At 46.8% G+C, this 25621-nt stretch overlaps 2 protein-coding genes across 5 annotated transcripts; one reads left to right on the top strand and one right to left on the bottom strand.

Moving 5' to 3' along the window:
- Nucleotides 1–7255: 7255 nt before the first annotated feature.
- MAD2L1BP (MAD2L1 binding protein) lies at nucleotides 7256–11841 on the bottom strand. Its single transcript, XM_072642283.1, has 3 exons — nucleotides 11645–11841; nucleotides 10019–10296; nucleotides 7256–8199 (listed from the first exon to the last, which is right to left on the bottom strand). The coding sequence occupies exons 1-3, from the start codon at nucleotides 11736–11738 to the stop codon at nucleotides 7699–7701; spliced, it is 873 nt and encodes a 290-aa protein (XP_072498384.1). The 5' UTR covers nucleotides 11739–11841; the 3' UTR covers nucleotides 7256–7698.
- Nucleotides 11842–12262: 421 nt separating this feature from the next.
- Nucleotides 12263–25239, top strand: GTPBP2 (GTP binding protein 2). Of its 4 annotated transcripts, none has more exons than XM_072642251.1 (13): nucleotides 12263–12377; nucleotides 12703–12851; nucleotides 18233–18259; nucleotides 18534–18718; nucleotides 19118–19226; nucleotides 19437–19634; nucleotides 19844–20018; nucleotides 20588–20807; nucleotides 21271–21406; nucleotides 21556–21614; nucleotides 22325–22496; nucleotides 23514–23678; nucleotides 23917–25239. In XM_072642251.1, the coding sequence occupies exons 2-13, from the start codon at nucleotides 12768–12770 to the stop codon at nucleotides 24091–24093; spliced, it is 1707 nt and encodes a 568-aa protein (XP_072498352.1). In that variant the 5' UTR covers nucleotides 12263–12377; nucleotides 12703–12767; the 3' UTR covers nucleotides 24094–25239. The 4 variants fall into 4 exon arrangements, with proteins under 4 accessions (XP_072498352.1, XP_072498353.1, XP_072498354.1 ...); XM_072642252.1 differs by having other exon boundaries at nucleotides 12294–12541; XM_072642253.1 differs by having other exon boundaries at nucleotides 12326–12410.
- The last annotated feature ends 382 nt before the right edge of the window (nucleotides 25240–25621 follow it).

The following is a 25621-nucleotide window of genomic DNA, read 5'->3' as shown; positions in this document are numbered from 1 at the left end:
CCTTTAATTTGCTTCCCATTTGGGAAGAGAATAAAGGAAAGTGGTATGGTAAAATGAGTACTTGATTTTGAGTGGACAGACTCAAAGTTCAAAGTCAAAATTCAAGTCCCAGGTCTGCCATTTGCTAAGTCCTGCTTCCTCATTTACAAAACAAACAAATGACCTATTTTATTTTCTAAGATCCCTACCAGTTCTAAATCTATGCGACAGCATTTGTTATCAGAGAGAAAAACAAGTTATGGTAGACAAAAAATTATTTGGGGAACAGTTATACCAACTCTCGAAAATATTGTATTTTTCAGTGAATAAGTTCTATAAGCTTACAGCCTCCCTTAAGAGGAAACTATCATGGTGGTCTCAAAACGCTGACCTTGAGAAGGGATTTCATTGTGAGTCCTCTCAGCCCTATGGTAAATTCAAAGAAACGAAAAGTAGCTTCTTCCCCCAAAAAAGCTTGCCACCCTTCTAATTCACCTAGCTTTTCTCTGCTTGATTTTTTTGGCTCTTTCTGAAAATTGAGCCAATCTTTGAAGAAGGAAGGCTTGCTACCAAGTTAAGAGGTTCAGAAGGAGACACATATACAGAATTGATGGCAATTTTGAAAGAGGTATTTTGAGCAAGGATACCTTCATTGAAATAAAGGACCTATGGAATAAAATGAGTACCTATGAACTAGATGAACTCTAGATCATCTTCCTAGTCTAGCATATTGGGTTCTAATTCTAAGAGCCATTTCAAAAAGCATTTTTATTAAGTACATAATGTGCAAAGCTCTGCTACGGAATTGGGGTTTGGGTAGGAGGCAATGATGAAAAGGAAAAAAAGTCACAGAATCACAGAATTTTAGAGTTGGAAGGGACTTTGGAAGCAATCTAGTACAAGTTAGAACTCATACCCAAAAGAGAATCCTTACCATAACATGGAAAGTGTTCAGTCTGCCTCTGCTGGAAGACCTAGAAGAGGGAAACCCATTACTTTCTGAGGCCGACCGTTTCAAGGTTGGATAGCTCTAATTTTTAAGACAGGATGATTACATCACAGAAGAGAACACAGCCCAGCAGAGGGCAGCAGCAAGCAGCAGAATCAAATGCAAGGAAAGGTTCCCACTAGGGCAATTGTAAGAGTATTAATTGGCCCAGTTCTATACATTTCTTTTGTATGTCCCTTCTAAGTAACAGAGTGTAATTTTTGGAGAGCACGCTATGTACATAAGGGCATTTTCCTTCTTATTTACTGTGTTAAACTGTTGAATTGTCTTTTGTTTTGAACTATGTCCTTGTGCTGGTCTGGTAAAAGAAAAAACATGGGGTGGGGGTCTGTGAACTGTCCCTTTGAATATGCGGTAACCAAAGCACACCTCGTACGGGGGGTCACTTTTAGGGTGCTGACATATGTGAAGGTCTCAGGCCGCTTAACAACTTTGGGAAACATTTTTGTAAGCACTTTGAAAACCTTAAAGCACTGTATATGTTGGTTATTAAATTATTAATCTACCATCAACACATCTGAATTAATTATATGATGAGCTGAATTTCCCAAGATGCTAATTAAATACAAAGCTTTAAAGTGTCATGAATCTTTATGTTTAAAAATACTCCTAGGGGCCAGAATTAATCACAATAGCTCAGACCTGGACCATGGCCAACCAATTATTAGTCAAGAAATCATACCAAAGTAACCAGTCACCCCTTGTGACTTACCACCACTTAGGACTAATTAAAGTGGTGGCTGTGACCTGCAAGACCCTCCCTCAAAAACATCTTCAGAATGAGTTTTATGAGGGTAAAAATTCTATATTAACACTATTATTAACCATAGCTTACATTTGTAGTGTGTTTTAGGTTATAATGCACTGAGGTATGGCACAGGGCAATGGAAGGAAACCAGAACTTATCCATTCAAATGAATTGCTGTCCCCTTCCCAATATTCCTCTGGCGTGGCCATAGCCCTATTTCAATGAAACCATCCTCACTCAAAATACCTTTCAGAATTGTCGTCTATTCATTATATGTGTCTCCTTCTGGACCTCTTAATTGGTAGCAAGCCTTCATTCTTCAAAGATTGGCTCAATTTTCAGAAAGGGCCAAAAACTCAAGTAGAGAAAAGTTAGGTGAATTAGGTGAGTGACAAGAGACATATTCTACTGGAGGATTCTACAAGTAAACAGACAATAACATACAAAATAATTTGAGAGGGAGAGAGCACTAACTGGAGAGGATTAGGAGAGGTTTTTGACTGTGGATGAAACTAAGCAAAGCATTGGAAACTAAGTATTCCAAAGGGCAAATGTGAAGGAGGGTATTTCAGATGTGGAGGATAGCCAGTGCAAAAGAAAGAAGGAAGATGGCATGCTGAGTTGAGGAATAGTAGATAGATTAGTTTAACTGTAATTTAGAGTGCATAACAGAGGGCAATTCCAATAAGGTAGGCTGAAGCCAGACTCAGAAGGGCTTTCAATGTCAGACTTTAGAGTTTGTATTTTAGAACAGAGGCAATAAAAAGCCACTGAAGAGTCTTCAGCAGGCAAATGACATGGTCAGCCTTGTGCTTTAAGATTATACTGGAAGCAGAGAGCAATTTGAAACTATGCCCAAAGGGCTATAAAACTGTGCATACTCTTTGACCCAGCAATACCACTTCTAGGTCTGTATCCCAAAGACATCATCAAAATGGGAAAAGCACCCACATGTACAAAAATATTATACTCTTTTTGTGGTGGCCAAGAATTGGAAATAGAGGGGTTGCCCATCAACTGGGGAATGGCTGAACAAGTTGTGGTACATGAATGTAATGGAATACTATTGTGCTATAAGAAATGATGAACAGACAGACTTCAGAAACTCCTGGAAAGACTTATATGAACTGATGCTGAGTGAGGAGAGCAGAACCAGGAGAATATTGTACACCGTAACAGCCACAGTGTGCAATGACTGACTTTAATAGGGTTGGCTGTTCTCGACAATGCAAGGATCTAAAATAATTCCAAAGGACTCATGATGGAAAATACCATCCACATCCAGAGAAAGAACTACCGAGTCTGAATACAGATCAAATTATATTATTTGCTCTTTTTTTGGTTTTGCTTCCTCTTTTTCGTGGTTTCTCCCATTAGTTCTAATTCTTCTTTACAAATTACACGCCATCTTGGGGTAGGGAGAGGGGAGAGATGGGGAGAAAATTTGAAACCCATAATCTTATGGAAGTGAATGTTGAAAATCTTTAAAAAAGATCATAATGGAAGTGATCTGGAGGATGGATTGGAGAAGAGAGAGACTAAGGCAGGGAGATGAATTAGAAGACTGTTAGAGTCGTCTCTGTGGGTTGTCCTGGATTGAAGAGATGCTACAGAAATAGAATTGACAAGGCATGAGAGGTAAGAGAATGTGAAGATGTCAAGGCTGATCTTCGAGGTGACAAACCAAGATGACTGGAAGGATAGTAGGTAGAGCCCTTAGCAATAAGAGGTAGCTATAATGAGAAGTCCCTTGATTATGGAACTTTTGTTGTAGTTTCAGCATTTCAGTCATGTTCGACTCTTCATGACCCCATTTAGGGTTTTCTTGGCAAAGATACTGATGTGGTTTGCCTTTGCTTCTCTAGCTCATTTTACAAATGAGAAAACTGAGGCAAACAGAATTAAGTGACTTGCCCAGGGTCACACAGCTAGTGTCTAAGGTCAGATTTGAAATCAGGAATTTGAGTCTTCCCGACTCCAGGGCTGGCACCTAGCTGCTCACAAATAAGGAACTACAACTTATAATTTTAATGGCAGTAAGACAAGTCTTGTCTTAGTTATGCAGCCACAACTATACAGTCATAAACACACCTTTCAAAACAATAGGTAATAATGATAATAGCTAGCATTTATGTAGTGCCTTCTGTGTATGCCAGGCACTATGCTAAGCACTTTTCAAATATTATCTCATTTAATCAGTAAAAATAATAGGTATTAAACTGTAAATTCCTTGACGGTAGGGGATACATTATTTTTCATTTTTGTATCTTCCACAGCAACCAGCATAGTGCCTTGCATGTAGTAAAGTGCTTAACAAATGTTTGTTGAATTTTAAGCCTATTAAGTGAAGGACTGACTTTCTTTTCATCCTTGGATCTTTCCCAATATTTACCCAAAAAAAAAAAAAAAAGAGGAACAGTCACAGAATCACAGAATTGCACAGCACAGAATGTAAAGAATGGCAGGTATTATCTAGTAAAATGGTTCTCAAACTTTTTGGTCTTAGGATCCCTTTGTATCCTTAAAACTTATTGAGACCCCAAAGAGCGTTTGTTTATGTGTGTTCTATCAACATTAACCATGTTAGAAATTAAAATTAAAACACTTTGGTATTATCATGGAAATACTTTTGACTTTGTAGAGCCCAAGAATGTGGTCTCAAGGACCTCAGACTATACTTTGTGAACCACTGATCTACTCTAACCTCATTTCTACAACTGAAAAAAGAGATCCTGGGAACTTAAGTGACTTGCCTAAGGTCATACAACTAATAAAAGGAGTAGAGCCAGAATTCAGACCCAGGTCTCTTGATTTCAGGTCTGCTGGCTATATAAAACACCCTAGAGAAGAGAAAAAGATAAACATGAGTCTGAGATTAAGAGAAAGTCAAGACAGGAAAAAGAAAACCTGAAATAGAGAAAGCAAATACAGATCTGAATGGATCAAAGAAGTCACTGTCAGAAAAAAAAAAAAGCTCTTAAACTGAATGTCAAAGGATCACAACAAATGCCAGCTTATCTCCCACTTCTGTAAAAACAGGCTGGGGGGTAGTAGTGGCAAGAATCCCAGAATGTTAGGGATGGAAAGAACCATGGAGATTGTCTCCTACACCCTTACATTTTACATAGGAGGGAAATGAGACCAGAAAGACCAAGGAAGCAGCTTGTACACAGTCCCATTTCAAAGTGCTGCCCCGTGAGAACGCAATACAATAACACATCACATCAGCTTTTTTTAAACCAGACCTTTGATTTCATCAGTGTTGGGAGTTCCCATTGAGAAATGTTTGGCACCTCTTCTGCAACTGACAGAGTTGCCAGGGGCCCTAAGAGGGACTACAGACAGTATGTCAGCAGAATTCCATCTTCATGAGGGAGGCAACTCTATATCCATCATATCACACTTGCCTTCTCTATCTATTTATTTTTGTGAACTTCCAAAAGTGAACACAAGTAGTAAGAAGTGGGAACTGTATAATCCCTCTCCTTCAGCATATTGATGTGAACTATTAGATACCCACATTCCTCCTGGCCCAATGTCTTAGGCTAGAGCTGTTTCTACAGAGGTCATCCTCAGTTTCCCCAGAGCTGGAAATTAAACAGAAGTCACAAGAAAGGATAGCATTTGGAATCAAGACTAGGCCCATCTGGAAGAACCAAGGGAGAAAAAGTGGCAAGCTTTAACACAGACTTTCTAAAACATTATAGTGTACAACCAAGATAACAGGAGGCAGCATAGTGCAGCTGTAGCAGGGGGTCAAAAAATGAGCTGGGCAGGACAAGATATGCCTTCATCTCAGGCAGAGACTAAAAATGACAACTCTTCTGTATCTGGAAACTGCACCAATTGTTTAGGTCCATGAATGACTTTTGCTTTAACAATATGCTTTGACAGAAAAAAAGAAAGAGCTATGTGTCCTGAACTTTCTGGCATTTAAAAAACAAAATGGGCACTTACAAAAATATTGAAAAGATCCCTTTGTTGTAGCCCTGTATGTTGGGCCCTAGGGTGCTGCCTAATTCTTTCTGGCCAAGAAACTAGTCATAAGAGCATAGGTAAATTGCCTGACCACTCTAACATTCCAATCCAGAGATAACATTCTGGAATTCTGTCTGAAAGTGAACAACATAAGAGAAAAGGAGGAAAAGTTAGGTAGCTCCCTGCAGCCTCAGGGAGCAAAAAAAAGGTCAACCAAATTTACTTCTGCTATCATAATAGTGATAATGACTGATATCACTCCTCAGCATGAAGAATCCCTGGTTTCATTGGTGTGGGTATTCTCTCTTACCATCACATGCTACAAACCCACTACAACTTGATAGCCAGTCTTCAAGAGCCACCATATTAAAAAAAAAAAAAAAAGGCAGTTGCCCTGTAGCCAAACTGGAGATGGGCCTCTGCCAGCTCTGCTGATTTTAAGTGACTCCTTACATGGTCCACTGTTGGCCCTCGATGCCTTTCCAGCAGGATGTGACCTGATAGAACTTGTGCACTGATACAGCCTTTAAGAACCAAAGATCATAGAGTCACAGATCTAGAGCTAAAAAAGAACTTCAGAAAGCATCTAGTCTAGCATCTAACCCTTCTTTGTCATACCCTCCCCCTTTGTCAGTCTGGTGAAGCTAAGGGACCCCTAGAACAATGCTTTTAAATGCATAAAAGAGGATTACAAAGGAAATGAGCTACATTAATAGTTATCAAAAAAAATTTTTTTTAAATTCAAAGACTCTAGGTTAAGATCTAGTCCAAGCTCATTTTTTTTCAGATGAGGAAACTGAAGTCTAGGGAGATGAAATGACTTGTCTAAAGTCATACAGGCAGTTAACACAGGCAGTGGAACTGGAACCTAGATCCTCTGACTCAAGTCAATGCTATTCCTACCAAATACCAGCCATCTTCCTGTGTCAGAGGATTTTAATGATAGTGACATTGGGCATTATAATATTATAATAACAATATTATTAAAAATTAAAGCAACTTTACAGTTCTATTTGAGGTTCAGAAAGCACTTTTTCTACAGTTACAAACATTATTCCTGTTTTGGATGACAAAACTATAGACATGAAATAGCTATAGTGGGATCCCAAAGCTAATGGTATTGGAGCTAATACTCTAACCGAGGGCTTCTCAACTCTCAGGACAAGGGTCAATCCAATATCTGATGCTGCCTTCCTTTCTCTGAAGGGTGGGTGATAGCTTTCTCTTCCATAAAAAGAAACCACATCTTTACACTTATCTTCTGATTTGATTACCTGATTTGGTACAAGAATTCAAAACTCATAAGTCCTAGAACATGGAGTCTATTCCTGATGTTGGGCAGAGAGAAGTGCCCTAATCTTCCTCAAATCTATATTAAGTGAGCCTAGCAACCAATTATACTGATACCCTCTGAATTTGATGCTGTTTGCTGAAGCCCAGTTTCTGTCTCAACGTAGCCAAGGAAAAGAGCCCTCAATTGACAAGATTGGCCTAGGAGCCCTGGGGGCAGAAAAGGCAAAAGAAAACAAGACACTAAGGTCTCAAACTTGTGCAGTCCCTTTAAGTCAGCGGAGATTCAGGAAATTTTAATATGAACACATTCATTTTTATATACAAGCTTGGTCAGTCACACCCACATCATTTCAATGGAAGGCTCAGGTTCAACCACAGTTGGGCAAGGTTCGGAGGAATCTTTACAAAAGCAGTCACAAGCCTACCGCAAACCTTCTCAGCCCCAGTACAGAGTGACCACTGTCCACAAGAAAAATCACCCTGGGATTAGCAGGAAGACGTGGCTGCTCAGTTATCACAATGTACCTCCACAATACAACCCTTTTGAAGCCCAATTGGGAGAAAGTACCAAACCCTCAAACAGGACAAATCCTTTCGTTAACAAGCAGCTCAGCTGTCAAGCAAGCAAGGTTCTTGGCCCACAATGCAAAAGATGAAACCGCTGTGCTGTCTGCAAAAGCCAAAAACCTCTTCATTCACGAAAGCCTTTGAGTGTCACTGGTGCCTGGAACCAGATATAATCATCCCAGGTAGAATCTGGGAGGGGGGGACCCCCACAAGATAAGGTCACAGTCAACTTGTGGCCCCGTTTTGGAACCTGATAATTGAGTTTGGGGCGAAACCAGTCCTCACCGCACTCACGATGTCCCTGGGCCATGACAATGGTGCCCATGGCCGGGGCAGCCGTCAGTTCACTGAAGGCATCCGCCATAAAGAGGGCACGGAAGAGACGACGCAGGCAAGCAGACGTGCTGAGGCTTTGCCCCATCCTGCCCAGGGTCAACCGAGCCAGGTCCAGCTCATAGAACTCCTTGGGGCACAAAGCATTGCCCCCAAGAAGGATCAGCACCCGTGGCACTAGCGTCCTGGCAAAGAGGCTCTCGAGGTGGCTCAGGATACCTTCCAATTCCACCAAGGCCTGCTGGAATTTCTTGTAGCTTCGCTCAGCTTTCTTCCTTACCATGTCTTCTGCCTATGGGGTGGTCCAGGAAGGAGAATGAGCATTAAGGGCCCATGCTTGGCCTCTCCAACCTATCCCTCCCTCCCATGTTTCCATACCACCTACTCCAACCTTGCTAGGTTACCCCAATACCTAGGGATTATAAGATCATGGATTCAGAAACTGGAAGAAACCTTTTTCAATGGCTACCTAATCCAATGGCTACCTTTCACTGTTCACTGAAGTTAACCGAGGTCTAAAGTGGTTAAGTGAATAGCCCAAGTTCCCATAGCTAGTAAATAACAGAGCCAGGATTTAAACCCATCTTTTTATTCTAAATTAAGGATTCTTTCCACTACAACCTACTTTTCTTTCTTAAGGGACAATGGACACGTCTCAAACCTAATTTGTGAGGACATTATAGAGAAACTGTCCTTTCTTAAACAGCTCCTCAGTGCCCCACCTGGTTGAATGGATCAGAAAGCTGACCCAATTTCACCTTCACTCTCATCTGTATAGTAAGGAAGGCATCAGAGTAGTATTTACCAGACCTCAAAGCCCCATCAATTTGAACAACTGATACTCTAAATTCAGATGATCTCAGCTATCTTTCTTCAATTGTTGGGGGAGCTTATTGTGTGGCACATGGCTGCAGCAATCCTAATTCTGGGCATTTGCTAGGGCAGTGCTTAACACTGAACCACACTAAAACTTTGCCATCATCCACGGTACACAAGGCACTATCAAATTATCATCAGAAAGCACAAAACACCTCAGAGCATGTAGCGACTCTATACTGTGGTCATTCCTTCCATAAGCTCCAATCAGCAAGGGAAGACTCAGGATAGTTGCTTTCCAGCCAAGGGCTTAAATAAGAGAAGAGATTTGAGGCAGAGAGGTTAAGTCATAAGTTGAGTCATTGGAATCAATCATTACTCCTCTGGTGCTCTTTCTACACTCCAAAGCCTCTCCTTTTGATTAGTTTATGACTGACAAACCACTCAAGGGAGTCTTTTTCCTCATCTACAAAACGGAGGTAAAGCACCCAACATTAATGAAATCATGGGTCTGTTTAAAAACTATTGTCCTGGTATACTCTACTTCATGGGGCCATTATGGGAACTGAAGGGGGTGATGTCACCTTTCAACCTGTCAAGTGCTACATAAATATATGCAATGGGGTCTGTGGTTGCATTGAAATAGGGACCTTCCAATGAGGTCCAGTGCAGATGGGCTGCACCTTTTCTGCACTTCAGAGTTTTAGAGAATGAGCTGGGCCACTAAGAGGTTATGGGACTTGGCCAAGATCACAAATGTCAAAGGCAGGACTTGAAGCTAGGTCTACTGGACTCCAAAGCCAATTCTCTAGCCACTCCCCCACACCGCCTCCTCTCTTATTTGTATCTCTATAGCACTGTACAGTCTGAGAAGTGATGTTTCCACAAATGTTGGATTTAACAGTTAGAAGATGATGGCCAAGCTCTTTAGGGGCAGTTTCAGTAGAGCTGTGGGATCAGAAGTCTGATTGTAAGGTGCTATGTGCTATGAATCAAAGAAATGGAGGCAGCAAACCTGGAGGAGGCAAAAGGCACCAGAGCAGCTACCTAGAAGGAACAACCCAACCCTAAAGGGAACAGCCATTGGAACACCCTTGACAAATGGTCATTTAGCCTCCACTTGAAGGCCTCTAATGAAGGGGGACCTACTACTTTTTCTATGCCAAGTCAAGGATAGAAAGGAAGGATAGGACTAATGATATTTGAGACTGAAACAGGAGCTAGTTAGTGAATTTAGCCTTTTTTCTGTCTAATTCCCTTTTCCCACCTTACCCCAGAACAAAGCTCATACTTACCTGGGGAGAGGGCTTAGAGTAGAAGACTGTGAGCTGGTCATATGGAAGTGGCAGCTGCTGCCTCTGGTACATGATATGCTTCAGGAGCTCACAGGCAAATCGGCAGCAGCCTTCTGAGCTCACAGGTCCTGGGAACACCACAGGGACCATGAAATCTCCAGGACAGAGATGCTCCGGGTTGCTGGAAGCGTCATAGGCTGAAGCCGACTCAAGTAGTTCTGTCTGGGAGGCACAGGACCCTTCTGAATCCTCGAACCTTTCCAACTCTGAAAGTTGGGCTAAATAACAGGATGTTAAAGGAAAAGTCAAATGCAATAGCCATGTTTATTTATTCTTGTTTTCATTGATTGAAATTTCCCTGTATCCATCTCAAGAATGACTTAACTAATGGCTCAGGTCCTGTAGTGTGGAATCTGTAAAATCTAATCTGTCAGTCTACACCCTGATGTACCCTTTGCCCACCCCTGGATCTGGAAGGGAAGAATAAAGTCCCTAGTCCATCTGACCTAAGAGCAGAACTTGTGGGTGGTGGGAGAGTTAAGGCTCGAGTAAGATCATTTATGTTAAGTACTATACAAACTTTAACATGTTATTTATTATATATGTATTATGAATATACACATGTGTGTACATGCAAACATATATGTACATGTATACACAACGCCTGTATACACACATGTGCATACATGTGTGTGGATAAATATATGTACAGACATATATAGGGGCAGTTAGGTGTTACAGTGGATAGAGTGCTGACTGGGTCTGGAGTCAGGAAGACCTGAGTGAGAATCTGACCTCAGACACGTAGTGGATGAGTGACCCTGGGTAAGTCACTCAACCATTTGCCTCAGTTTCCTCATCAGTAAAATGGGCTGGAGAAGGAAATGGCAAGTCACCGCAGTATCTTTGCCAAAAAAACCCCAAAAGTGGTCACAAAGAGTCAAGCAGGAAGTGGCTGCAAAGGACTCAACTACAAAACAGACACACAAACGCTCTACGTCTTGGCATATACACTGTGTCTCTATAGGTATATATTATATACATACAGACAGACATACAGACATGTACATAATCAGCGTGAAGGGGTGGGGTAAGAAGACCCGCCTCATAAACTTAGTTACAAGCCAGCTAGGTCTCAAAGAAGAGTACTCACTAGAGCAGATCAGAGGGGATTAGGGAGAGGATGGAAACCAAGGAAGGCCGGGTTTGGGGGGCACGGGTTCCAAAGGGGGTGGCCCGCAGCTGGGTTTTGACGCGGACCAGCAGGCACGCCTCTAAGAAGAGGGAGAAGGGCAGCTCCCGGAAGGCAGGCCCTGGCTGGCCTTGGTATCCAGGGCAGACCGAGGGCCGAGCCGGCCCAAAGCAGGGGCTTCCTAGCTCGCTGACTGACCGGGGGCGGCCGGGCGCTGGACACAAGCTGGCAGCTCAACAGCTGACTGACTGGTTGACTGACCAAGAAGGGAGGGAGAGCAGAGAGGACGGAAGGCAACGGGAAAAGAGGCCGGCCTCCAGGCGGGGTGGGAGACCTCCCAGGGAGGGGACTCATCCCAAAGACCCCAGAACGGATTAGCGGGGCAAAGGCCCGGCCCACGATCGCCCCCCGGAGCCGCGGAGCCCACGCTTTACCACCGACCGCCGCCACTTCCGGTCTCGGCGCCGCCATCACAACCTCCTCCCTCCGCGGACCGGTTTGAATGAATCCCTCCTCGCAGGGTGCCATGGGAAGCTACTACTTCCGCTTCCGGCGCCGAAAGGGGCGAAGAAAGGCGGCGGCGCTGTGTGGGGGTGGGAGCTCCGCCTTCTCTCCTTAGTCTGATCGGTCCGAGACCCCTGCGCGTCCCCGCGCTCCCTTCCGCTGCTTCCTCCCCTCGGAGCCCACGCCTTGGCCTTTGGCTTTCATTGAGTCGGGGCTGACGCTCCGTCTGGGGTTTTCTTGGCTAGGAGTGGTCTGCCAAGTTCCTTTTCCAGCTCATTTTACAGATGAGGAAACTGAGGGAAACAGGGTGCAGTGACTTGCCAGTATCACACGGCTGGGAAATGCCTGAGGTCACATTCGAACTCAGTTCCTGACTCCAGACCCAGTGCCCTTTCCACTGCTACCCCATACGTGCACCGTAGCTTACTGCCTCACAGACACCCCACCCTTCCCTCCCTAGGGAACTTGCACACTGCACCCTCCTGCCCAGGCACTCCCGCCTCTGACGCGTCGGTGACCTGTCTTGCCTCACCTGTCTGCCCAGCCTTATCTGTTTGGTCAGGCAGGTCGAGAGGAGGCAGAAGTGTTGACCACCTCCACTAACTACCCGAAATCCCCTACCCCTTGAAGACCAAAAGGATGCGGGGAGAGAACGCCGTCCAAGTACCCGTGGGGCAGAGTGGGTCGGGTTATCAGGCCAGTGCAGCAGGGTGGCTATCAGCTTATCCACGTGGTGGACTGGGGGCCCTAGGGGGGACAGAAGAACCACCTCCCTTGCAAAACCCGTCCTTCCTCCTTTGCTGGTCCTCCTCAGAAAGTGTGCCTGGGTCAGTCCCCACAGGAATTCCATCCGAAGGGGTCCTTGGCTCCTCTAACTCCTCCACACCCAAGTAGTAAAAGGAGGAAAAGATCCTCTGGTGGGGTTCTTGGACAACTGAGACCGACAGTTGAAGTCAGCTGGTGTGGGGTGGTTCGTTTTGTTTTACAGATGTCACTTTTCCACCCCCTCTAGCCCACGGAGAGTGGGGGGAGGGGAGGAAAGAGATAGGAACGATGACCCACAGTCCACTGCACTCCTTGCTTTCTGCTTCGGGATCCTCCAGCTCCTCCTCAGAGCCCCAGAGAGCAACACCAGAGGTAAGCCACTGTCTCTAGCTTGTAGAGAAACTGAGACTTGAAGGAGAACATGCTTATAGTTCAGACAGTGTGTTCGTCCTTCGTTGCTGAAGACCATGCCATCAGATCATGACTTGCACTTGACTTTGTTTTGAGTGAGGGAGGGCTGTGCAGGTCACCAGCCTCACTTCTCCTCCAGAGCCATCTGAATCCAGTGACCAGATATTCATCAGGATGACTGGAGATGACCCAGGATGAGGCAATGGGGGTTAAGTGACCTGCCCAAGGTCACACAGCTAGTGAGTGTCAAGTGTCTGAGGTGAGACTTGAACTCAAATCCTCCTGACTCCTGCACTGGTGCTCTATCCACTGCACCACCTAGCTGCCCCATAGTTCATAGAATGTTAGAGCTGGAAGGAGGAAACTGAGGCTTGGTGGAGAGCTCAATCGATGGTTTTTGTTTATCATGTGCCCACTGTTTGTGCATGAGGGGAAGTGGACACTAAGTGAGTCATCGGTGGTGTCCAGGAATAAAAATCTTGCGTCCTGACTCCGAGCTGCCCATTGAACTAACCACTTGATCACTCGGCCTTCCTGGTATCATTCGTTAATCCTTGTGCTGGATGTTTGTGCAACATCTGGTAGTCAGGGCCTCGGAGGGTGCGGATAGTGTTAAGAGCTGACCCAAGCTATTAAGTCAAAAGTCAAAAATCCTTTCGGCTCTTTGCCAAGTTTCTACTAGTGTTAAGTCCCCTCCTCCTCCCTACCCCGTCCTCCCTCCGGCTTTCCTGGATCTGATGCAACTAGGACCTCAGCTCCTCCCCGGGAGGTACCTAGCCCCTCCCATAAGCCTGGGTGTTTGGAAATAAACCTTAGTTATATCCTCCCTGATTGGTTCGGCTTCAAAACAAAGAGGAGGGGAAGTTGATCTGGGGGGTAGAAGGGGGGCGGGTTAGGTTCGGGTAGGCTGTGTTCAGCTGCTTAGGTGTGTTTTTAGCCCTGGGGCAGACCCTATAGGTTTATAGACTTCTACACCGTGTGCCGACAGTGTAGAGGTGCCCCAGGCTGCTGAAAACAGCGTGAAGTCCTCTTGGAAGACGGAAGGAGGCGGCAATTGAGCTGAGTGGCTACCGTGTAAAGACGGCAGTCATCCCAACAATAACAGTCATAATTAACCTAACCACGTTCTCCCACACGCCCACAAGCCCTGGGCTCCCTGACTCACCCCGATGGCATGATTGTGACGGAGGCACAAAGGAGAAACTGAGGCAGGCTGGGCTGCGGACGAGCAGATAGGATTAGAGGCTTCACATTCTCGTATCTCGGAGACCCTCAAACCACGGGGTCTCAGCTCCTAGTTGTGATACGGTCCAGAGCCAGCTCAGGGACACTGAAGTCCCGAAATTCTATCTGTCCCTGAGAACCCAGTAGCACGACCCTCATTTTTTTATGTAACGCTCCCCTTCATTTCCTCTACCCTTACTCCCACGCTTAAAACGGGACTCGGATAGCTGAACCCCGCACCAGCCCACTCAGAAGTGTGTCTTTTGTGCGTGTGTACCAGGACAGAGCGAGCTTAGTACTTTATTGGGGCGCCCTCCCTTTGGAAGGTTAAGGGAAAAAGTCTCTTGCAACCCGGGGATAGCCGAGATGAGACTACAATTTCCTTGATGCTTTGCGCCCAAGGACAAATTTTGTCCCCTCCCCTGAGGTTTTGCGCCACGGTGCCTACCGGGAATTGTAGGATGGCAGTATATTCTTTACAGTGGGCGACCGTAACGTTGGGGACTTCGTATCCCGTGGTGCTCCGCGGCTGTTTTTCTGACGCGCTCGAAGGGGGTGGGGGGAAAGAGTGCCAAGGGGCGGGGCCTGTTCAGGCTCCGCCCCGCTCTCCTCAGGCTCGGCCCTACGCGGTGGTGGCGGCGGAGGCTCAGACTAGGCGGCCGCGGCGGCGGGGGGGAGGGGCAGGGGCAGGGGCGGGGGGCAGCGGCGGATGGACTCGCGGGTGTCCGAGCTGTTCGGCGGCTGCTGCCGGCCAGCCGGAGGTCCTGTGGGAAGTGGAGGTGGTGCGGTCGGCGGCGGCAGCGGTGGCGGCGGCCTCAAGACAAGAGGCGGCAGCGGCGGCGGCGGGGCCCCGAAGGGGAAGAAGAAGAGCGGAAGGAACCGAGGGGGCAAGGCCAACAACCCCCCGTATCTGCCCCCTGAGGTGAGGAGGGCACCCCCGCTCCCGTCTCTACCTGCGCCATGGGGGTGGCCCCGAGGGCAGAGAGTTCAGCCCCCCGCTCATGTTCCTGCCCTATGGAGGGTCCTGGAGGGTCAGAGAGCGCCGCGCCGCGCCCCGCTCCCCGTTCCCGCCCAGTGGGGGGCCCAGAGTATTAGAGAACACAGCCCCCACCTTTTCGGGGTCCAGGAAGGTCAAAGAGCACAGCACCCCCTCCTGTGTCTGCCCTGTAGTGGGATCGCAGAGGTCAGTGGACCGTCCCCCCTTTCCGTGCCTGCCCCATGGGGAGCGTATCCCAAAGGATCAGAGAGCACACCTGTACCTGTCCCATGGGGGGAGTGCCTGAGAGCACACCTCCCGTATAGTACTTGTTCTACGAGGGGCATCCTGGGGGATCAGAGCCCAGGTTTCATCCTGTCCTGGCTCCAACCCCTTATCCTGAACCTTCTCTTGTCCCGGGGGGGAGTGAGTAAGGAGAGGGGCAGATAGGGCATCCCTCGTCTTGTCTGTGTCCTGTGGGTTGGAGAGGGGTAGAGAGAGCACCCCCTTCAACTCCATGAGGGAACAACTCCAGGAGAGGCAGTCAATTCCCTCAATCCTGAACTTCCTTTTGTCCTAAGAATTAGATTGGAGTGTCAGGAAGGGGCACAGAGAGAGAGCACACCCGACCCCTCCACCCTCATCCTATCCTGTACCTGGGAGAAGGATCTGAGAAACAGAAAATACATCCCTTCCACTCTATCTACCCGTCCCAGTCCCATGAGGGGTGGTTGAGAAAGAGCAGAGGAAACACTTTCCTCTTTCCATCCTATATCTGTTCTATGTGGGAGTGTCAGGGGAGGGGGCAGTGTTCCATTAGGAAGGGAACTTTTGGAAAAAACAACATCCCTGAGTTTGGGGGCTTTGGTCAAAGAACCCTCTGTCCAAATCCTGATCTTGTCCCATAGGGTAGGACTGAAAAAGAACAGAACATTTCCTCAAATCCTATACCTGCCTTGCACCCAAAAAGAGAGGAGACCTGAGGGGGGGGAAAGAATATTCTAACTCCCCATTCTGTGTAATCTCTAATCCTGAAGGTTGAGGGGATTAGGGAGAGACTGAGAGAACAAATACTGCCTACCTTTTGGGGAGGAAACCAACAGGAGAATCAGAGGGATACTTTCCCCCTGCCTAGCACAAACTCATTTCCAAAGTGAGTTAAATGATGCTGGGGAGAGGAGCACAGAGAACACCTTTTCCTTCTGTTTTGTGGGAAAGGGAACCCCAGAGGAGATGCATATGTATGCCCTGAGTTTCTCTAGTTCCCTATTGCCTGAAAGAATTGATTACAAAGGAGGGGGTGAATGTTGACAACCCTTCTGCTTAAATTGGCCCTTTTGTTGGGGATAATTGGTACTTTGAGGTGAAGACGACCCCGGGTCTGGGAGATTGAAAGCCCGTATATCCCTTCTTCATCAGGGACTATAAGGTTATAATCTCTAAGGGGAAAGGTCTGAATTCAGTTCAGTAAACATTTATTATGTCCTTATTGTGTTCTAGGTCCTGAAGGAAATTATAATTCTAGCTGACAATTACATAGCACTTGAAAGATTTCAAAAAACTATGTACATTCTCATTTTAGCCTCAGAGCTCTGTGAGGTTTCATTATTCCCTCTACAGATGAAAAGACTGAGGCTCAGAGGGGTTAAGTTTGTCTATGGTCACACAGCTAAAATCAGAGATGGGGCAAGTACTTCTAGGGAAACTTAGTGTAGCAGGAGATATGAGACACATACATAGATAACTGTAATACTCAGTAGGACATGATAAGTAAGTTAAACAAAATGTAAATCAGAATACTAGGTGACGTCTGAAGGAGAAAGGTCTTTTCCAGAATCAAAGAATTTGAGAGCTGGAAGGGACCTCGGTGACCATCTTGTTCATGCCAAACCTTAAAGGAATCCCCATGGTCATTCAGCTTCTGCTAGAAGACTTCCAAGGGAAGGAGAGCGTCTCCTCTTGAGGCAGTCCATTCCACTTCTGGGCAGTTCTAATTGTTAAAAAGCTTTTCCTGGCATCAAGCCTACATGTGCCTTTTTGCAACTTTTACTCTTCTAGCTTTGTCTCAATACCTACTACTTCTTGTCACTAATTCAGTAAGTGCTGCTTGCTAAATGATGAGGAAAACTAATTGGGAAATAAAGACAGACCACGAGGATAGAAGTAGAAATCGGGGGAATGAAGGTTAATGATTACTGAATGAGTGGGGACTAAGCCCCTGAATCCCTGGGCCAGCTCTAAGAAGAATGGCTGGGCACACACAGTAAGCATTCATTTGTTTATTTGTTTGTTTTTAATAAATGAACAGATTAAAGGAGTGAGAGACTTGAAGGAATGCTGAGTCTTGTTCATTAAAGCCTATAGGGTGACAATGCAGTGAGTGCAGAGTGGAACCTAGGAAGGGTGTGAAGACCTTTTTAGAGAAAGGAATTTCCAAGAAGATAAGGCACTCTTTCCTGTCTCTCTTTTCTTCAGTGGCAGGAGAAGACATCTTTGGATAGCATTAAGGCCTTTTAGGACATAAGCAAATTTGGTGTACTTCCCAAATGCCTCCAGCATTGTTCAAGGGTCTCTAGGTTTTCAGCATACTTTTGTCCCTCTCAGCTTCAATTCATGTCCCTTGCTTAGACCTCTCCTAACCTGACCCTCCTTAGTTTGGACTTCTGCGTTTCAAGTGGACAGTGCTAAGCATACCTTCTGTCCCTGACACAGAAGGTATACAGCCTCTTATTCCTCATGACATCAGTCAAGGGGGTGGAGCAGGAAGTGCTGACTGGGAGAGAGATGGTTAGATCAGCCTGAGGGTAGAGAAGGCTCTGACCTCTGGGGATATCAGTTTAACATCTTTTCCAGTGGAGAGTAATGACCCAAAGGAGGGAAGAACTCCTGTGTTCTGTCCTTGGCTCATTGGATTACTTCCCAGGATCTAGCAGGGCAGCTTTCCCCACTGGAGGGGCCAAATTGGGACTGGATGAGGGAGTTACCCTGGTCCCTCAGATGCCTCCTGCCTTGGCAAGATGCTGCATTCTGGGCTTCCTGCTATTTGAAGAGAATAACTTGGAGACTAGGCTGGAGTCCAGGAGAAAAGGGGGAGGGATTACGGCAGTGTTCAGTGACTGCCCGGTGTTATGTTTCTTTACAGGCTGAGGATGGAAACATTGAGTACAAGGTGAGTCTTGGGGTGAGTAGGGGAATCAGGATTGTCCCTGACCTGTGTGGGTTTCCATCCCCAAGTTTCTCCTGAATTCCTAGCTCTTTAGAGGAATGGGACTAGAAAAGATTGTCTTAAAAGGGACTGGATTCATTCCCAGGGTGGAAGTAGGGCCAGGTGGTAGACAAATTAAATTACTCGAAGTAATCTATAGGGAGGTAGATGGCCCTGGTCTTTCTTGGGGCAAATGAGGGTGCCTGTGTGACTTCACCTTCTTACCTCTGTTTCCCAGTTGAAGCTGGTAAACCCATCCCAGTACCGCTTTGAGCACCTGGTGACACAGATGAAATGGCGGCTCCAGGAAGGCCGGGGCGAGGCTGTCTATCAGATTGGGGTGGAGGACAATGGGCTATTAGTAGGGCTGGCTGATGAGGAGATGCGGGCATCCCTCAAGACCCTGCACCGGATGGCTGAGAAGTATGTCCCCTTCTCCACTCTCCTTCTTTCTCTCTGTACTTTTTCTGATAGCACTTCCCTGCCTTGACCCCTTTCCCCAGGGGATCATGGTTGGGCTTCCCTGCTCTCGTCTTTTGGCTAAGGTTCAGTGCCAGAGGTGGGGAGGGATTGAGGTTCTGGGGCCTATTTCAGGGGACCCAGACTTGTGGCCCTTGCTTTGAGCCTTTGAAGAGGTAGGGGAGGCCATGGTTATGGATGGGAAAAGAGAAAAGGAGTAGATGTATGGAGTAGAGATATCAAAGGATTGAGCACCTGGTCGATCCGGGCTAGAGAGGCAAAGGAAGTCAGGTGGCACTAAGTCAGGATGGGACGGGGATATGCATTGGACTGGGAGTAGGAGATTGACCTTACTGTGCACAGGGTGGGGGCAGACATCACAGTTCTCCGGGAGCGAGAGGTGGATTACGATAGCGATGTTCCTCGAAAGATCACTGAGGTGTTGGTGCGCAAGGTCCCTGACAACCAGCAGGTAAAGCCTGTCCCCTAGCATATACCTTCCCTCCCACACACACACCTGAACATACATGTGTCCCTGCCCCTCTTCTGGGATCATCTCCCCTGGTCCAAGCTTCTTGGGGTGGCTCACTCCTTCCTTGTTGCCCCAGGATACTTTATCTCCTGTCCCCAAATTCAAGGCAGGAGGGAGAGGAGCCCTGACCTGGAGTTGATTTCTTCACAGTTCTTGGACCTTCGTGTGGCTGTCCTGGGCAATGTGGACTCTGGGAAATCAACTCTCCTGGGGGTGCTGACCCAGGGGGAACTGGACAATGGGCGGGGCAGGGCCCGGCTCAATCTTTTCCGTCACCTGCATGAGATCCAATCTGGTCGTACTTCCAGCATCAGCTTTGAGATCCTTGGCTTTAACAGCAGGGGAGAGGTATGCAGAAAGAGAGGAAGCATGATTGGACCAGATTCTAGGGAAGGACTGGGAGGCAGTAGAAGCACTTTGATGACTTTTAAGGTGGTGAGGAAGAGATGCTCTTTCAAACTAAATGGTGTTTGGGTCAGGTCCATGAAGCTCAGCCCTAAATAGGAGGAAGGGTCGGGGTGAGCTAGCAGCAGGTGCTAATAAGAGGGCTGGTCCAGGTGGTGAACTACAGTGACTCCAGGACAGCAGAGCAGATCTGTGAGAGCAGCTCCAAGATGATCACCTTCATTGACCTGGCAGGACACCACAAATATCTACGTACTACCATCTTTGGCCTGACCTCCTACTGTCCTGACTGTGCCCTGCTTCTAGTCAGTGCAAATACTGGCATTGGTGAGTACTTTCAGAGGCAACATGGCCTTCAAATCTGCTATTACCCTGGGCCTTTTCAAAGGGTAGGTTCAGATGGAGGCAGATACGTGACATGGGGAGTAGAGGACTGGACTTGAAACCAGGAAGACCTGAGTGCAAATGCAGCCTTAGACATTTACTAGCTACACGGCCCTGTGAAAGTCACTTGACTTCTCTGTGCTTTAGTTCCATTGTGTAAAATGAGGAGATTGTACTCCATAGGCTCTAAGGTCCCTTCCACCTCTAAGTCTATAATCCTATGCCTCCTAAAGTCAGGAAGGCCCAAGTTCACATTCAGTCTTAGATTCTTCCTAGCTGTATGATCCTGGGCAAGTCACTTATCCTTTGCCTCACTTTCCTTAATTGTAAAATGAGGATAATGACAGTACCTACCTCATAGGTGTTGTGAGGATCAAATAAGATAATATTTGTAGAGCACTTAGTATAGTGCTTGGCACCTAGTAGGTGCTATAACAAGTGCTTCCCTCTGGTTCTCTCATTTCTGTTTTTCAATTTTCTAATTCTTCCTACCCCTTGCTTCTTTGTTGCAGCGGGTACCACACGGGAGCATTTGGGGCTGGCCCTAGCCCTGAAAGTGCCATTCTTCATTGTGGTCAGCAAGGTGGACCTATGCTCAAAGGCCACAGTGGAAAGGACAGTGCGCCAGCTGGAAAGGGTCCTTAAGCAGCCTGGCTGCCACAAACTTCCCTTGTTGGTCACTTCTGATGATGATGCTGTCACTGCTGCCCAACAGTTTGCCCAGTCACCCAAGTAAGTCCACCCCCCATTCAGAGCAGAAGATAACCAGAAGCATTATCTCTCCCCTTCCTTCCATTTTCTCACCCCCTAATCTCTCCAGCAGTGGAGAGACCATTCTAATTCAATCTATGAGTTCTTCAGAGTAGTGTACTACCACAAGTCATCCTCCTTCCAACATAACTGTACTGCCAAGGCCAATACCAAGCTACACTGACCTGGTCCAGGACCACGGGATGAAATGTCTGTACTTGGACATTTCTTTACATACTTTCTACTCCAGGTGCCATGCTTCTTCCCTCATTTTCAGAGGACTATCTCAGAGGTCCTAAATATGGAGCTAAGATAACAGCAGGGGAAAATCTTAAAACCTCACCTTCTTTGATAGTAAGATCCTGAGGCTAGCCTAAGAAATCTCACAGGTGCCCTCTACTCTAGGGACCTTCCTTGACTGACCATTCCATGTCTTTCCTTACAGTGTCACTCCCATCTTCACATTGTCTAGTGTGTCTGGGGAAAGCCTGGACCTGCTCAAAGTCTTTCTCAATATCTTGCCACCACTCACCAACAGCAAAGAACAGGAAGAGCTCATGCAGCAGCTGACTGAGTTCCAGGTAGGAGATGGGCTGGGGCAGGGTAGGGAGCTGGGATAAGTTTGGTTTGAGCCACTTGCCTTGAAGCTGATCCTCAAGGTCTACCCAGAGGCCTAGGAACCTCCTGGGCCTCTTTGGCCACCCACTGATGGTGTCCTCTTTGGTCTCAGGTGGATGAAATCTACACGGTGCCAGAGGTGGGGACTGTTGTTGGAGGGACACTTTCCAGGTGACTCCCTTGTTGGGGGAGATTTTGTTAGAGGGTTCCCTCCACATGATGGCATCAGGCTCCAGAGGAGGTAAATCCCCACCTCCCTACTACGAAGCTGAGCAGACCCCAACCAAAGGAACTTAACGGCTTCAAGAGTCTATGCCTTCATTGTCAGAAGTGCTGGAGACAACTAGCCTGATGCTATATGTGGGAAGGAACAACATTCCTATCTTCTGGGAATCATACCCTAAGATAATTAGTCTCCTGGACCACTGGGGTGAGGTGTGGGTGTTTGGGCCCTGGGGAAGTATCCAAGTTCCACCTAACTAGTCTTAACTAAAAAAGGGAAGATGAGAGTTCCTTTCTGGGATCTGCCTTTGAATCAGAGGTCACATCAGAGGATGATAGGGTCAGGATTCACACTATTAATGTTTCAGCAAACTCTTGATCATGAAATAGTAGTGCTCTAGTCAGTGTGGCATTCTCTAAGCTTTGGGATGGATTTTCCTCATAGATTTTTCCTTCAGAGTTTGAGCTTTGAACCCAGAGAGAGCAGCTCCCCACCTTTGAGTCAAGTGCTCTTTCCCAATTAATCCCAGTCCCATCTCCCAGGAAAAGAGGCACTGCTATAGGAGGAGTTTTAAATGGGAAGGGGGTGGCCCAGAACCTCGTGGGAAGTAGGCAAGAGGCCGGGGCTGACCCTGTACAATTCCCACTCTGGACTACAGTGGGATCTGCCGTGAGGGGGACCAGCTGGTGGTAGGTCCCACAGATGATGGACGCTTCCTGGAGCTGAAGGTGTGCAGCATCCAACGCAATCGTTCAGCCTGCAGAGTACTTAGAGCAGGCCAGGCGGCTACACTGGCCCTCGGTGATTTTGACCGTGCTCTTCTTCGAAAGGTGAGTTTTGGGTGGTAAGGTAGGACTATTGGGGAAATACTTTCAAAGGCAGGGCTGTTTGGCTTATGTGCAGACTCCTGTTCTTATCTACTACTGCAGAGAGGCATGAAAGGAACAGTTCCTACCCTTCTGAATCCCACGGTGAAAGTTCATAGACAGGATACTCCAACACTAATAGTCAATATGTACACCCAGCAAATATGTGTTAAGCATTTACCATGTAGAGAACATTGTTCTAGGAACTGGGTGGGAGTGCTACAAAATTAAATAAGGCATGCTGCCATACAGACCCTTTTGTGGGGCTTACTGTCCAGTGGGGATTAAGATACAAACACGGATTAGTGTAATATAAAATATTACATTATAAATGAGGTACAAAACAAAGTGCATGTGAGGTCTGATGGGGAAAGGTTATCGATTAGGGGATTAGGGAGGACTTTGTGGAGAAAATGGCATTTGACTTGACTTTTTAAAAGGTGGGTAGAAACATGGGGAAAAAGAACACTCTAGATATATTGAATATGAGCAAAACCACAGATGGCAGTATTCAAGGGGTGTTCAAGGGGGGGTACAGAGAAATCTGTGTTCACTGGATTATAAAATACATGGACAGAAGTGCTATAAATAAAGCTGGAAAGGTTGGGTGAGGCCAGATTTTGGAGAACTTTTTATTCCAGGAAGAAACAGTAGGGACCCACTAAAGATTTGTGAGCAGAGGAGGGACATGACCAAATCTAAGAGATTAATCTGTTGTGAAGGATGACTTGGAGGGAAAAGAGATCTCAACAAGTGGGAATTAATGTAGTGCAAACTGAGCGTCCTATTACTATCCTATAAAGTGCAGAGAGTAAAGAAGTGATTAGAATGATGAGGAGGTAGGAAGGCTTTCTATAGCAGCTGTGTTTTAAGTTAAGCCTTATGGAAGGGGAAATATGCAAGGGCTTTTGATGTTGAAAAGCTGGAGGACATAATTTGGGGTCTGTCCCATCTGGGCCTGAGTGACTTCTGCTTCCACAGGGCATGGTGATGGTGAGCCCTGAGATGAACCCCACTATCTGCTCGGTGTTTGAGGCAGAGATTGTCCTGCTGTTCCATGCTACCACCTTCCGGCGTGGCTTCCAGGTGACTGTGCACGTGGGCAATGTGCGTCAGACAGCTGTAGTGGAGAAGATCCATGCCAAGGTGAGTGGTGCCCAATTGTTCCCTGATTCCTTAGGGGAAGATTCATTTCTACCTTAGAAAAGAAGGGAAATGCCCTGGGCTTGTAAAAGCATCTCTTACTTCCCAGAGTGGACAGATGTTCCCATGAGGTAGATAGAACCTGAGTAGTACTCACTGTGGGGAGAGCTGATAGGACCCCTAGCTCTCTAGCTGGGACAGGATCTGCTGACCAGCACCAGTGATTGCATATCTGTTGTAGGACAAGCTGCGGACTGGGGAGAAGGCAGTAGTGCGTTTCCGCTTCCTGAAACACCCAGAGTACCTGAAGGTGGGTGCCAAGTTGCTCTTCCGGGAGGGCGTCACCAAAGGCATCGGTCATGTCACCGACGTGCAGGCTATTGCAGCAGGAGAGGCCCAGGCCAGGCTGGGCTGCTGAACTACCCCAGGCAAGGGGCATCTTCGTTGCTGTCCCTACAATATACAAGGTGACTTCAGACCATGCTGCCCCCAGTGGCAGCTCTGTGTGTTAATAGCCATGGGGAGGGGGCGTTCCCTGCCAGTTGCCTCTCCCAGCACCTCTGGAGTGGTGCCCAACTTAATGTGGCCAGGGGAAGGAAAGTCCTGTGAGAGAAGACAGGAAAACTCAGGGTACTGGCTTAGGGCCGTGCCCCAGGCTTGGCTTCTCCAACTCTGGCCAAACCATGGCCCTTCTGCTGGGGCCTTGGAAGAGACCACTTTGGTCACTTTGAGCCATACCCTTTCAGAGATTTTGGACTGGGGTGAATCTCCCAGCATGATCTGGGCTTCTTGGAAACAGTTGTAGCTTGGGGTGATTCTCAGGAAGGAGCCTATTTTCTAGCCCTCAGGGCTAAATAAATTTCCAACAGAGGCCAGTTCCATCTGACTGTGGACAAAAGACATGTCCCCATGTCTACCTGGAGATCAAGGTCCAAACGGGTAAGGAGTGGCATGTGGGCAGTGAGTTTTACTGCCCACACTTTGTGCCAGGGCCTAATGGTCCATCCCCCCACTTCCTCTTGTTCCCTGTTTTAAGGATCTCCATCACTCCATCCTCATCCCCCAACAAGCCCCATAGGTGCTATTGATCAGGCTAGTCCAGGGCTTGACGTACTAAGGGTCAGCTGCATGTCAGTCATGGTCTTGTCTGCCCTGTCTCTCTGAAGATTTATTGTTTGTTTGGATTTTTATTGTTTTTTTGTTATGGATCGGACATGTTTTACTTTATAAAAATGGGTGACTGGGTACTGGGGTTCCAGCTCCCCTGTCAACCTTTACCTTTCCTGCTTCCAAGCAGTCGTATCCCTCACTGTTCTATTTGTTTGCAGTGATTCTGTCCTGCCCGTTGTTGCAGGTAACTTTTCCCCTCCCTCAAAGAAATGGAGGGTTGTTATGTCCCCTGCTCTAGCAAAGGGACTTCCTCCTTCCTCATTATTGATGTCCTGGGTTATCTTGGGCTCAGGGATCATTTGTTGTTTGAAGTTTCTCTGCATCTCTCTCTCTATATATATACACATATACATATGTATATATATATTGTACAGAATAAATATGTTTTATTGAATGAGCTGTGCTGATGATTAGGTCATGGATCGCCTCCAGGGGGAATCAGTTCTTTCCCAGAAAAAAAAGGAGAGCTATAACCCCAACTTTGATACATTCTGAGCAGGATATAGAGCTCAGCTTAGCGGGGCCTCTTCACCCATCAGGCCTAACAGGTATTGTAGATAGTATAATTAAGTGGGCTAGCCCAACCTACACAGGACTTTACTCTGGAGCTGCAGAAAAACAGAGGCAATAAAGGAATAGAAAATGAAAGTTGAAACAGGCAGCTATTCTGCATTCCAAAAGTTGCCTCTTCTCCAGTGACCTCAAAGACATTAAACAGGCATACGTGACCCCTAAATCTCTACTGCCAGTGACATTTTGAGATTGAGGTGCAAACG

This window comes from Notamacropus eugenii, chromosome 2 (assembly GCF_028372415.1).
Source record: "Notamacropus eugenii isolate mMacEug1 chromosome 2, mMacEug1.pri_v2, whole genome shotgun sequence".
Lineage (NCBI taxonomy): Eukaryota > Metazoa > Chordata > Mammalia > Diprotodontia > Macropodidae > Notamacropus > Notamacropus eugenii.
This window is presented reverse-complemented; position numbering and strand designations above follow the sequence as displayed.

Excerpts from the sequence above, each read along its gene's own strand:
- GTPBP2 (XM_072642250.1), top strand. The coding sequence starts at position 14,824 with ATGGACTCGCGGGTGTCCGAGCTGTTCGGCGGCTGCTGCCGGCCAGCC. Across the intron at positions 19,227-19,436 it reads AGGTCCCTGACAACCAGCAG|TTCTTGGACCTTCGTGTGGC; the intron begins GTAAAGCCTGTC and ends ATTTCTTCACAG. Across the intron at positions 22,497-23,513 it reads ACCGTGCTCTTCTTCGAAAG|GGCATGGTGATGGTGAGCCC; the intron begins GTGAGTTTTGGG and ends CTGCTTCCACAG.
- MAD2L1BP (XM_072642283.1), bottom strand. The coding sequence starts at position 11,738 with ATGGCACCCTGCGAGGAGGGATTCATTCAAACCGGTCCGCGGAGGGAG. Across the intron at positions 10,297-11,644 it reads GGAAGTGGCGGCGGTCGGTG|CCCAACTTTCAGAGTTGGAA; the intron begins GTAAAGCGTGGG and ends CCTGTTATTTAG. Across the intron at positions 8,200-10,018 it reads ACTCTAAGCCCTCTCCCCAG|GCAGAAGACATGGTAAGGAA; the intron begins GTAAGTATGAGC and ends ACCACCCCATAG.